Consider the following 12,455-nt stretch of genomic DNA (forward strand, 5'->3'; position numbering starts at 1 on the left):
GAGGAGCACTACCTGGAGAGTGTTCGCTGAGCTGACGAACTTCAATCTCCTGAGGACAATTCCAGCAAGATCTTGAGCTTGGATCATTCAAAATTTCATCCATCAGTCTCTTTTTCTTTTCTCCCTTTGGACCCGTAGATCCCATTTTATTCAAGAAATCATCCTCCTCCTCAATCGATCCAGTCTCTTGATCAATCGAAGAAGAAGAATTCAGATTTGAAGCACTAAATCCAAATTTTAGTAATTTTTTCCCTTGATTTTTCCTAGTTCTTGCCATCTAAATCTCAGCGGGAGCGCAAGTTAGCAAAAACGAAATCGCCTGCTAACAAAGTTATCTATAGAATAAAATCCTAATCGAATTTAAAAAAAAATCTCACTAAATAATAACAAAAATCGTAACGAAATGTCCTACCAAACAAATAAAACTAAAAGAATAAGTTTTAACCAAATATCCTAAATAAAACATCTCAACTAAAAAAACTCAAAACCCTTACCAAAGATAAAATCCTGACCCAAATCTCGTCGACAAGTACATATGAACATATTCCCAAAACGACAGATGAACATATATTCTATCTCTACTAATTTAATAGGCTCGCTACCAATTTCAATTTGTTGCTTAATTAACCTCTAAAGAGCACAGTGTGATCGCAGAGACTATGCAATACCTTTGTAGTGTCTCTCTTTCAACTTAATTCCAAGTGCCAAAAAAGGATGCACCATATTCATAATAATTCAAAGAAAATACTTATTCGACACTAATAAAAAACGCTCTAGTAGAAATCAATCATGCTTCCGTTCTCTAGTTTAAGCCATAAAACTTGCATAACAAATAATAAATCAGAAGAACAGCTCGAATGGAGAAAACATCAGAACCTAGAAACTAAAAAATTTAAAAGAAGAACTCCTCCCGTATCGAAGTGTACTGATGAGGATTAATTAACCTCTCTCTTACAGTCCCTCCAACCAAATATAAAGACTAGAAGGGATGTTCATTAATCCACCAGCTGATTATTGCATCGCCGGTCCTCTTCCCTCCCCCTCTCCAAACTGCCTACCAAATCAAGCCTAAATTTAGGCTAAAAAAAGCTTCCTTTTACGGTATAAAACTTGGTTTTCTCATGCAAAATGCGAGGCTTATACACATGTAATGTTGTCCCATACTTGTTGTCCGATATTTTACCGCTATGGCTAACTGATATCACCTTTTCTCCATTTTTCAGTTTATATCTCCCGTTTAAATAGTCAAATAATAATGTCTTCGTTTTTGTAACATAGTCGTACGTTAGCACGTTATTATAAACTCATAAATACAAACTGTGTTCTTCACCGCAGCGTCACGTTGATCATCCTCATCGTGAATCAGGTTGCAAGTAATGACCTTTGCGATCGTATCAATAAAATCGCTGCTTGCATCAGATATCGTCTCTGTGCTCCATCCTTTATCGCCAACCCGATGTTTGGGTCAGAAATTGTTGTTTTCATTGTCATCAAATCTATTACAACTTCAGTCGTTACAATAAACTCAAATAAAAAAGTTGATCTTTTTATAAGATCTCCTTAAACAATGAAAATGAAATATTATAATTTCTTCAAACAACTAATAGATGTTTATCGCCTATTGTTTGTGTGGGAACTTCGCCTATGCCGAGGACGTTGATATCCGTGGACCGCCGCGGATCAGATCCGATTAACAAATTGATAATCAAAGCTCCTACTTCACGAAGTAAGTATTCGTAGAAGTGGTAATCCCGACCAAACGAGATTACGACTCTTCTCAGGATTAAGACCAAGCTTAAATCTGGAGGAATAAGGGGTAAGGGTCTCAGAGATCTCGAAATCCACTCTTTATGCACAGGAGATCGCTGAGATCTAGCTAACTCTCTGAAATTCGTGCTCCACTCACCAATTTGGCAGCACCTCGCCCTCTTTTTCTCCCGTCCTGATGACATGAGCCCCCAAGCTTGTATTTATAGGCTTCGGTTGGGGGTTTTTTGGATAAAAACGATAGATTCCGCCTCATCTTCAGTTAACAACCGTATAACTACGTTTAGAGATAACATTTAGGCAGTTGGGAACCTTTGGAGCAGAAGAAATCTCGTGAAAACCCGTTGAAACCGCCAAAACGTGTTTTTGGATCAAGTCTGCGCGCGAGCCATTGCCGAACCACGTAAAATTGGTTGTATCGCTTTTGTGTGATTTGTAATAGATTTTTAGGATCCCTCGACAAGTCAGTCCTAGAACTGATGAGAGGAAGAGCCGATTGTGAAAACGGCGAAGGAATTGTGAAAAACGTGAAGAATAACCCAAAACAGACTCCACCACACCCTGGTGTGGTGTCTGCCATGGGTGTGGTAGAATCTGTCCTGCACCACACCCTCTGCCACACCCATGGTGCAGGGTGTGGCAGACTCGTTTTTAGAATCCCAATCAGTTTGGGATTGTGTTTTGCTATAAATAGAGACACGTTTTTTAGGGTTTCCTAGGCTTGGTTTAGGCTTTGATTAAGCATTGATTGGGGGCTATTTGGAGCACAAAAAGAGGTATTTTTGAGCTATTCGTTTAGGGTTTTATTTGGAGAGATTAAGAGTTTTGTTGGTGAGATTAGTTTGTTCCTTCGAGTGATTTGTAATCTCAGTTTGTACTCTTTCTCTATTAGTGAAAACCCCATCCCCCCTTGCCCCGTGGACGTAGGCAACTTGCCGAACCACGTTAAAATTGGTGTTTTGTTTGTGCATTGATATTTGGTTCGTTTGGCTCTCTTGGATTGGCGTTTGGTTTGGTTCCTCGACACAGCTTCAGACACAACAAAGTGGTATCAGAGCTCGGGCAACGCTTGGGCTATTTGGAGGAGTAGATCGCTTTGGAAGTTCATCTAGGGCTTCGTTTGGTGATAAAGGTGGGATCTTTTTTTGTAAAAATCTCGTCTTTTTCAGTTTGGATCTATTTCTCGTTTGTTTCCGCATTGGTTTGGTGGTGCCTTGAGGATTATGGCCGAGAAAGAAGGAGTTGTGGGCAGTACTTCCGGCGTGAAGACCGTCCAAAGCTTGAATATCCACTCAATGAAGATTGATGTGGAAAAGTTCAATGGCACAAACAATTTTGGACTTTGGCGATGCGAAGTCATGGATGCGCTCAATGCGCAAAATTTGGAAGATACGTTGGAGTTGGATGGGAAACCGGACAATATTGATGAGAAGGTTTGGAAAAAGATGAATCGAACGGCGTGTGGTGTGATTAGGTCTTGTCTCACTCAAGATCTAAAGTATGATGTGATCAATGAGACTTCTGCAAAGAAGATTTGGGAGATCCTTGAGAGCAAGTATTTGACCAAGAGTGTGGAGAATCGCTTGCATTTGAAGAGGAGGCTTTACCGCTTCCAGTTGAAGAAAGGAACCTCCATTGGTGATCACATGAACCACTACACGAAGCTTCTTGCGGATTTGACGAATGTAGATGTGGTGATTGAAGATGAGGACAAGGCGTTGTTATTGTTGAGTTCCTTGCCTGACGAGGAATATGAGACCTTCGTTCTTACTCTTATTAATGGGAAGGCATCTCTTTCGTATAGTGAGGTCACCGCTGCACTTGTGAATTATCAGCTTCGAAAGAAGGATAAGGAGACTTCGTTTGAGCCGGTAGCGGGGGCGTTGGTCGCAAGAGCAAAGGGTCCAAACCGTAGTGGGAGGTCGCAGTCTAGAGGGGCACATCTTGGAGTTCGTAAGAATCAATGTGCCTTTTGCAAAGAAGATGGACATTGGAAAGCCGATTGCCCAAAGTTAGTTGATCGAGCCGGGAAGAATAAGGGAAAAGCTATTCAAGCTTCAGAGGCGAATGTTGTCAAGGCTAGTGGCAACGATTCAGATTCGGATTCTTCGGGCTACTCGTTATCTGCACTGCCGTCAGTTTGTGTTGCCTACTCTACAGAGTGGATATTGGATTCGGGTGCTACATACCACATTTGCCCTAGGAGGGATTGGTTCTCCAGCTTTCAGGAGTTGGAAAGAGGGGATTTCGTGCTCATGGGGAATGATCACAAATGCTCTATTGGTGGTATTGGTACTGTTCGGATCAGGATGAGTGACGGGGTGATTCGGGAGTTGGTTGGAGTGAGGTTCGTTCCTCAGTTGAAGAAGAACATCATTTCACTTGGAGCTTTGGAGGCAGCTGGCTATAGGGTGACCTTGGCGGATGCACGCTTGAAGGTTACATTTGGGTCCATGATTGTGATGAAGGGCGTCAGAAGGAGCAATTTGTACTATTTGCTTGGGAGCACGGTGATTGATAGGGAGATGACGACTTCATCAGATTCGGCTAGACTGTGGCATTGTTTGGTGCTGGGGTATATGATTGGTAATACCGTGCATTGGTTGTTGAGGAGTGCTATGACCTGCAGATTGAAGTCCTGTGAGCATATTGGGATGAGCAAGACCGTGGTGGAGTTTGGCATTCCTATCCATCGAGCGAGAGGTCTTTTAGGAGGTGTTCAGTCAGGCATTTGGGGGCCTTCCAAGGAGGCATCATTGGGAGATAATCGTATCTTAGTTTCCGCAGTTGAAGATTGTTCTAGGCATTATTGGGTCGCGACCAGTTCCCGTTGGTGTAAAGTCCTAGAAGTCAACAACAATTGGAAGAAGTGTATTGGCAGAAAGGTAACTCGTTGTTCTAGATTTGATAAGGGTCCTTTCTTGCGTTTGTGCCGAGCTCACGGCAATAGGAGACACTTCATTGGTGTGGAGACTTTGGGGCGACGAGATGAGATGACAGTTTCGATGAGTCGTTCCTTTCTGGAGGAGGATCGGCGTTGGTTGTCGAGCATTGGTTCTGGAGCTTCGACATATTTGGGTCATCTTAGTCACAGGTCGCCGACTGCTGCATTAGGAGTTATTGGATCTGGTGGAGCCGCTTCAGATTTTGGGTTGCGTCGGATATTTAGATACCCAGCATTTGGTCACATCGAGGATGTGAGATTTGATCCGATTGCGTGTTTGGGGTTCGGAGGCTCAGTTGATTATCGTTTGGGAGCTTCTGATTTTGTTCTGAGCAGGTATGTCACTTTTGACTCTCGGCAGGTGGAGAGTGTTGATCAGGTTTGGGTGGAACTTATTCCACATACTCCAGATCATACTGCGTCATTTGGGATTCCAGCTGAGGTGACACAGGTTGGGGATCATTTGATTTCGGATGCAGATGATGGATTGGTTTTGGATTCGGTTGCAGCTGGTGGACATGATTTGGATACGGCCATTGGTTCACCTCAGATGGAGGTGTTTGATTTGTATCAGTTTGGGGCCGCTATTAGTTGCAGATCCGTTGGCGATATTGGGGAAGAGTTGCAGACTTTTTTATTTGTTTGAGGGCTTTTGGAGGCCGTTTGGGTGAACTACGTGAAGGCTTGATTCCTTGGGCAAGAGGATACGTAGGCAGTCAGTTTTGATGCAGCCGATTTGGTGAGTAGATACCGACGTTTGGGTGAGTGTTCGCACTCCCGTTTGGGTCTCGACTTGTGTGGATGGAGTCCGTTATCATGAGTCCGTTGCCGTGGCGTACTGGATGCAACAAGTGAGGCATTTGTTTTGGTTGGTGTCGACTCAGTGTTTGGAACACTTCGTCGAGGTGGAGAATTGTGAAAACGGCGAAGGAATTGTGAAAAACGTGAAGAATAACCCAAAACAGACTCCACCACACCCTGGTGTGGTGTCTGCCATGGGTGTGGTAGAATCTGTCCTGCACCACACCCTCTGCCACACCCATGGTGCAGGGTGTGGCAGACTCGTTTTTAGAATCCCAATCAGTTTGGCATTGTGTTTTGCTATAAATAGAGACACGTTTTTTAGGGTTTCCTAGGCTTGGTTTAGGCTTTGATTAAGCATTGATTGGGGGCTATTTAGAGCACAAAAAGAGGTATTTTTGAGCTATTCGTTTAGGGTTTTATTTGGAGAGATTAAGAGTTTTGTTGGTGAGATTAGTTTGTTCCTTTGAGTGATTTGTAATCTCAGTTTGTATTCTTTCTCTATTAGTGAAAACCCCATCCCCCTTGCCCCGTGGACGTAGGCAACTTGCCGAACCATGTTAAAATTGGTGTTTTGTTTGTGCATTGATATTTGGTTCGTTTGGCTCTCTTGGATTGGCGTTTGGTTTGGTTCCTCGACACAGCTTCAGGCACAACAAGTTTATCTCCTGTTGTTTGTGTGGGAACTTTACCTGTGCCGTGGACGTTGATATCCGTGGACCATCACGGATCAGATCCGATTGACATATTGATAATCAAAGCTCCTACTTCACGAAGAAAGTATTCGCAGAAGTGGTAATCCCGACCAAGCGAGATTACGACTCTTCTCGGGATTTAGACCAAGCTTAAATCTGGAGGAATGGTGGGAAATAGGTCTCAGATCTCTCGAACTCTCTTTTTTTATTGAGGAACCTCGCCAAGATCTGCTAACCCTATGAAATTCATGCTCCACTCTCCAATTTGGCAGCACTTCGCCCTCTTGATTTCCATCCCTGTGAAATGAGGCCCGAGGCCTGTATTTATAGGCTTCGGTTGGGGGGTTTTCAGATAAAAACGATGGATTTGACCTTATCCTTAGTTGACAACCTTATAACCACATTTAGAGATAACATCTAGGGAGTTAGGAACCTCTGGAAAAAAAAAATTCTGTGAAAACTCGTCAAAAACCGTCAAAACGTGTTTTCGGATTGAATCTGGCTGAACCGGGTGCAAAACGAACCGAACCGGCTCGGTTCAGGCGCAAACCACCATTTGGTGGCTGAGCCACTGGCCTGGCCGAGTCATTTTGATGCGACTTGGCCGCCAGGGGCTTTCTCGGTATGTTCGGTCTGGACTTTTTTTATCTTTCTACGTGCATTCCGTCGTTTTGTTCACTTGTACTCTTCACCGATTCGCTTCATGCGTTTCGTGAACGCGCAGGTCAATTGACGTTGGCTGATGAGTGCGCGGGCCATTTGGAAGTGGCCGGTGAGCGCACGGGCTACTTGGTTCGCTGTTTCGGTGGCCGATGAGCATGTGGGCCACTTGGCGGTGGCCGGTGAGCACGCGGGCCACTTCATCAATGGTTCGCCTATTCGCTTTATACGCTTGTCTGCGTCAGATGATCCTCTTTGACTTGGATAATCCTCTTTGACTTGGATAATAACGTTCATTGTCTTCTCTTTGTCTCGAGCTGTGTGTGGATACCTATAGGTATTTTTAGACGCCTACACCCGACACATGCTCAGCTGTAAATCTGACCCCTTCTTGTCGTGGTGAACAACAACAATGTTGCTCCAACAAGTGGGGAGATATGTGAAAGTACAAGCGTACTCTTTGCTGAAATTGAGTTTCGGGAGATCGATTCTTGAAAAGGTAAGTGGATTGTAAAGAAAGAAGAACTGACCGCGATGAGCAAGCAACCAACCGTGCTTGGATTTGACGACAGTGGCACCCTCGAGATCGTGCAACATGATGGTGCACCTGTGTGGATGAGATTTGCTGTAGACGTAGCATTCAGGGATGCGTGTTTCGTCCCTTTGTAGTCCATAGAACATGGCCCAAGGTCGATCTTTGGAGAAGTTGACTAGTTCAGCACGAGCCGATGGAGATGATCGCCAGTGTTTGCAGGCGCCACGAAATCTTACATAGTCGACGAGAGGGAGGCGATCGGAGATTTGCTCCAAGATGTCCAAGGGCATTACAGTCCAATCGCGTTCTTGTGACCTTAGCATCATGCACATGCCCATTCGTGGATTTTTATTTCTTTTTAAGTAATGAGCCTTTTACATTATAATCTATGGACGTATCTATGGAGTTTTATTAATTTGGGAGTACATTCTAGAATGACAGGAATTTTAAATGAATCAAACTTCTATAAGGATAATAGATAAGGTTTTTTAGGAATTCAAAATATACATTAGAAAGTATAAAAACTGATTTTTTAGAACAATTAGAATTTTTTTCGCATGCTATCCATTGATACCGTTTCTAGTTCGGAAATTTTAATTTTTTTTACTAGAATTGTTCCCAAAATATATAACTTCTCATCAATTAACACAGTTTTTTCTTTTAACTTTTCCTTTTTGATTTATGAAAAATCTAATCATCTCATTTTTTACTGAAATTGAAAAAAATTAATCGCGTGCCAGGGACATACTATTTTCTCTCATTTATTCTCTCTCCTTCTAGCAGTTTCCTTCCATTTTACATACTAGTTGAATTCCTCATGGCCACATCATAGTCCTTGATATTGGATTAAATTGTTAGAACCAGAGTAATTGGATCTTCTCCAATTACCACCTGATTAGAAAGGATCAAAATACATAGGTAATTATTTAGAAAATAAATATATTTCAGACTTTCCGTTCAAGTGTTTTTCCTTTTAATGGGAAAAAAAACTTTAGAGATCTTCTTGTCTACACTATAAATCAGATGTTATCTAGCAGAAGATGATCTAGAAGCGAATAATACGCAGCGTAACTTTTGATATATGATCTCCATATCAATTTCTTCCCTTGTTTTCTATAATGTAAATTGTATAATAAAATTTCAGGGCTATGTGATGATATAGATACCAAAATTCATAAAAAATAAATAAATAAATAAAAACTATTTGTTTTGCAGACCAAACGAAGCACCACTCCACTGGGTTGGATGTCGTGTTTTTAAGGGTTTAGGCATGGGCTTTTATTGTATGGAGTTACAAAGAAATACTTATGAAGGACTAGGCCTGTCCAACCGCCCCGGCCCGGCCCGGCCCGATAAACTAGGCCCGGGCCTATCAAAACTAGAGACATGGACCCGGGCCCGGGCTCGAACGGGTTAGGCACCAGGCTGGTCTGGTCATTTTCTTTCTTTTTTTCTTTTTTTTTTTGCTTAAAATTTTATTTTTTAGTTAAAAAATTTTAAGAGTAAATAAAAATAAATTAAGCAAATTTTTGATAAAAATCAATCATATTGTTTGTTATGGTGTTTCTAGTCGCCAAAGTGCAACCCTTTGCCAGCTATGGACAGGTGTCCCCCTACATGTATTACTCAAATCAGATTGACGGTCAGGACTATCAAGAATCCCAACTTAGCCGACTTGCCGAGTCGACATCTTTTTAGAACGATTCAAAGAGCAGTACTTGTCGGTCCTCTTGTCGAAGACGACTCGCTACGAGCCCACTCGATCGTTTATTCGACACCTTGTGGTGTTGACTCGAAAGACATTACTTCTCGGCCAAGCTAGAGCACGACTTCAACCTCGAGCCTCCCCCACTAATAACGCGTCAGCATCACATTAAATGCTTAGCAAGTGCCATCATTCCTCTACCCTGAATATTCTTTATGACTCATCGGACCACATCGGCACCGCCATACCCCCAATCACTTCGTATTTAATACCAAAGTAACCTCTCCTCCACTCGTCGACTGATACCTATAACGTAGATGCTGACGTAGCCGTCATCCCATACTCGCTTGCCGTCATCATATACTCGACCGAAATTACCATTCTATCATTTGGCCACCACTATACTATTCCAAATACCAGGGTAAGCTATTTCTAAGCCGTTTTGAGTAATCTCTGAGAATTCCACTACACTACACTTAAGAACTCATACAATTCATTACTTTTCCACTCAAGTCCATCAATAGACTTGATCTCGGAGGAACAACGGGAGAACTAGTCCCCGTCCTCTCACGAATTGCTATTTGTGCAGGCTGAAGCTACTCAACTCAAAATCAGATATTCGGAGAAGTTAGCAGCCCCTAATTAACCTCACTCCCATTTTATTATCTGTTTGATTATTAACATCAACATTATTAATCACTTGTAATTATATAATTTACAAATTTAAAAATCATAAAAATTAAAATGATAAAAATAAATTCTTTATTAATAATCACTAACAATTACAAATTTATTTTTGAAATTTATCACATCACAATAGATGAATACATCCTAACTAGGTTGGCACTTACTCATCTATATCACTATCGTTTGTAACTCTTTCTAAAATAATTTATCATAAATTTTTAGCTAAGAAATAATAAATAACAAAGTAATGAGTATTTCTATAATTCTACACTTTATCACTATCTCCTATTGCCAACTCATCAAGTTTGTCTTCAATACTAGTCATCTGATCGATGCATTGAGTTCTCTTCTCGTACCTCCACCAATCTTGTAGGTACATTACCTCCTGTACTGTAGATGGATCTAACAATGTCCTGTGATCATCGGTCAAACGTCCTGATGTGCTGAAGGCGGATTCTAAAGCTACCGTAGAAAGCTGTACTGTTAGTAAGTCATGAGCCTTTGAGAGAAATGCATGACCAATAGATTCGAGCTTTGTCTAATCAGATTGGCGAATCTAGTCATCACAACAATGACTACCGGGCAAGTGACGATTTAGACATAGACGAACACCTCGATGCAGATAACCCTCCTGTTGACCAAAACACTGGGGGTGGCCCTATTAAAGATAATAACGCTGTGGGTAGTCCCACCAATGATGATAATATCAGGGTGGCCGCGATGTTCCTCCTCGAAATCGATAAGGAATGATACGAGCGAAGATGAGAAGATGATGGACCTCGAGGGCAAAATCAATGCCTTGATGTCCATTCAGAATGTGAAGAAGACCAGCATTTCATGTCCCTATCCAAGAGAGTGGGAGTCGATCTCGTATCTGGCGAAGTTCAACCTGATCAACTTCATGTCATTTGATGAGAAGGGTTCTCCCACTCAACACTTAATTTATTTCAAGTCCCACTTGGGAGTGATCTCTAGCAACGAGTCTTTGATGATCCGGTTATTCATTGGCACCCTTCGCAGGCCTACCATTGATTGCTACCACCGTCTCAAGCCTGGAATCATCAACAGCTGGAACTATATGAAAAGCTCGTTCCTCGGCAATTTCTTTGATGATGACACTGAGGTATCAATCAGGATGCTCTTTGAGGAGAAACAGGAAGACGAAGAGACGGTCGACGATTTCATCAAGCGCTTCCGAAATAAGGCGATGAATTGTCGAGATCCGGTCACTGAGGACTTTATCCTCCAAACATGTCATAACAACATGTCCATTGATATCTTACAAGTTATGGGAGTAGCACCGTCTAAGACTTGAAAAGAGTTGAAGGTGCGCGGAGAGCATGCCAAACGCTTCCTCAGAAGAAAGAAAGTCGAGAGAAGCCAACCGACGACTAACCCTCCGAACTCGAAGTTTGCTTCCCGTGATAAGGGGAAGGCACGTGCAGCAGCTATTGATGTTAATCAGACGTCACAGCAGCAACCCAGAGATAGTGAAAGAATTCGGACACAAGACTCTAAAAAGAGTTCTCCTTTAAGGATGAAGACGTTTTGGCTATTTTTAAATCCCTCCTTGAAAACAAAAAGATCAAGCTCCCACCTATTACGAATCAGGAGGAAGCTAATAATACTTTGGATCTAAAATACTGTGTGTATCATAGGAGGATCCTTCATCCCACCAAGGCTTGTTTCACTCTCAAGAACAGTATTCAAGCCTTGATTGACGCCGGTCTCATAACGCCGAAATAAGTTAAATGAGAACGGTGGACTCTGATGAGTATAAAAGTATAAATTGCTTTTCCCATGACTCCGATGAGTATAAGAGTATAAACTACTTCTCCCATGACTCCGACGAGTATAAGAGTATAAACTGCTTCTCCCATGACTCCGACGAGTATAAGAGTATAAATTGCTTCTCCCATGACTCCGATAAGTATAAGAGTATAAACTGCTTCTCCCATAACTCCGACAAGTATAAGAGGTTAAACTGCTTCTCTGTAATACTCTAATAGTTATATGAGTCTAAACTGTTTCCTACATTTGATGGGAAGTTTCTAGAAAATTTTATACATAATATTCTTAAGGATAACCCGATCATGCAACTGAGTACAATGTTAGACCCAGTTTCACAAAGAAAGATGGGGATGAATAATTCATGTAACGGGAAGTTCCCGGAAGAATGTTATATGGTGTATTCTTAGGGATAACCCGGTCACTATAAAAAAATGATGAATAAGAAACTCCCACTTGGACTCTGAATGCTTCCAAGAGTAAAACGCATCCGATTGCTAGGATCAATTTAACCAACTTTCAAGCATTCTTTTGCTGAGACGAGATTTGATCACTTCGTTGGATCAATCTTCCCTCACAAAAAACTCTCATTGGTGTTTGATGATTCATAATCTCCCACCACAAAATCCCTCACTGATCAAATTAATTGACGGTAGGTCCACTAAAATTCTTCCTGGTTTAATCCATTCAGACTCCTGATGTGTCTATGCACTCAACACTCCCATTGTTAGAGTCCAGATATAATGCTTGTAATTTTAGTCTGCTAATCTTTGACAATTGTCAAACCCCTTCATGTTAAGTCCTTATCACTTGACACCAAGAACCCCTACTAAGTGATTTGTATAAGTCAACACTCCCACTGTGATTTATACT

General features: G+C 41.8%; 1 protein-coding gene across 1 annotated transcript; it reads right to left on the reverse strand.

Moving 5' to 3' along the window:
* On the reverse strand, positions 1,336-7,707 carry LOC109848090 (F-box protein At3g56470-like). The gene is made up of 2 exons (XM_020417409.1): positions 7,398-7,707; positions 1,336-1,496 (listed from the first exon to the last, which is right to left on the reverse strand). Exons 1-2 carry the CDS (start codon positions 7,690-7,692, stop codon positions 1,363-1,365), a joined length of 429 nt encoding a protein of 142 aa, XP_020272998.1. The 5' UTR covers positions 7,693-7,707; the 3' UTR covers positions 1,336-1,362.

Source organism: Asparagus officinalis, chromosome 7 (assembly GCF_001876935.1).
Source record: "Asparagus officinalis chromosome 7, Aspof.V1, whole genome shotgun sequence".
NCBI classification, from domain to species: domain Eukaryota; kingdom Viridiplantae; phylum Streptophyta; class Magnoliopsida; order Asparagales; family Asparagaceae; genus Asparagus; species Asparagus officinalis.